We start from the raw sequence: 986 nt of genomic DNA, 5'->3' as shown, positions 1-986 counted from the left end.
AAAAAAAAAAAAAACCGCACAAAAAATAGCACAAATCTCGAAGTATGCTGCTGTGTTCGCGCACGTAAGAATACCAATTATATTTGCTATTATTTTTATCTCTTCTACAAAAAGGCAATCGCTAACACACTGCGGGGCAAAAGCGCACATCGACCCAGAAACAAAAAGCAAAGAAAGAATCATTGACCATTAGCACAATTTACGCAGTAAACACAGAAATATACACCAACTATGGGTGTAAGTCTATATATCTGTACATACGCAATTATAAATATAAATTCATCTGTTATTATTATTACTTCTTTTCACTACAAAAAGCAGTTCATCATCATCATCACAGTGCAAGCCCAGATGCACACACAGAGAGTCTCCAATAATACACACACACAATACCCCATGGCTCTAGTTTATGTATTTAATTACTGCACACACACACATCTGTGTGTACTAGCAAAAGATGTATACCGTCAGTGAGCAGAACAGCCCAGTTTTCTAGACACACAACGGGAAAAGCAAGTAATGGAATTATTAGAAAAAGAACACACACAAAAGTAGAAAAAGAAAAGAAATTCGAATTTAAGAAAAAGCTAGTAAACAGATTATTAGTTCATTCACCCATGGGGGATGTACGCAATTATGATTATGTTAGTATTACCATTATTATTAGTTGTCCTCAGATGAGTCCCACTGTTCAGTACAGGGTAACGGAGAAGAACACAGCCACAATCAGCAGCGGTGCTGCAGTGCGCATCCACACAGGACTGATACTGCTGTCAACATTAGTCTTCATCTGCATAGTGGGAGCGATCTTGCTGATCGGTGGGTCGGTTAGAGGAGATGGAGTGGTGGTTGGTGCTTCGCTGTTAATGTTGGTGGTGGTTGATGAATCAGCATTGCCATTCTTTTGAGAACCAGTTATGGCAGTTGTATCTATAGGTACAGTAGATTCGTTACCGGAATTACCATCACTGGGTACAGTGCTCTCC

The 986-nt window shown here is 39.4% G+C and overlaps 1 protein-coding gene across 1 annotated transcript; it reads right to left on the bottom strand.

The window, feature by feature from the left end:
* Positions 1-691: 691 nt before the first annotated feature.
* On the bottom strand, positions 692-985 carry TM35_000521120 (uncharacterized protein; the record flags this gene model as incomplete). The annotated part of the gene is made up of 1 exon (XM_029030654.1): positions 692-985. A coding segment is annotated over one exon (294 nt), but the record flags the coding sequence as incomplete, so codon positions are not given.
* Between the last annotated feature and the right edge of the window lies 1 nt (position 986).

This window comes from Trypanosoma theileri (genome assembly GCF_002087225.1).
Source record: "Trypanosoma theileri isolate Edinburgh chromosome Unknown TM35_Tth_52_V1, whole genome shotgun sequence".
Lineage (NCBI taxonomy): Eukaryota > Euglenozoa > Kinetoplastea > Trypanosomatida > Trypanosomatidae > Trypanosoma > Trypanosoma theileri.
This window is presented reverse-complemented; position numbering and strand designations above follow the sequence as displayed.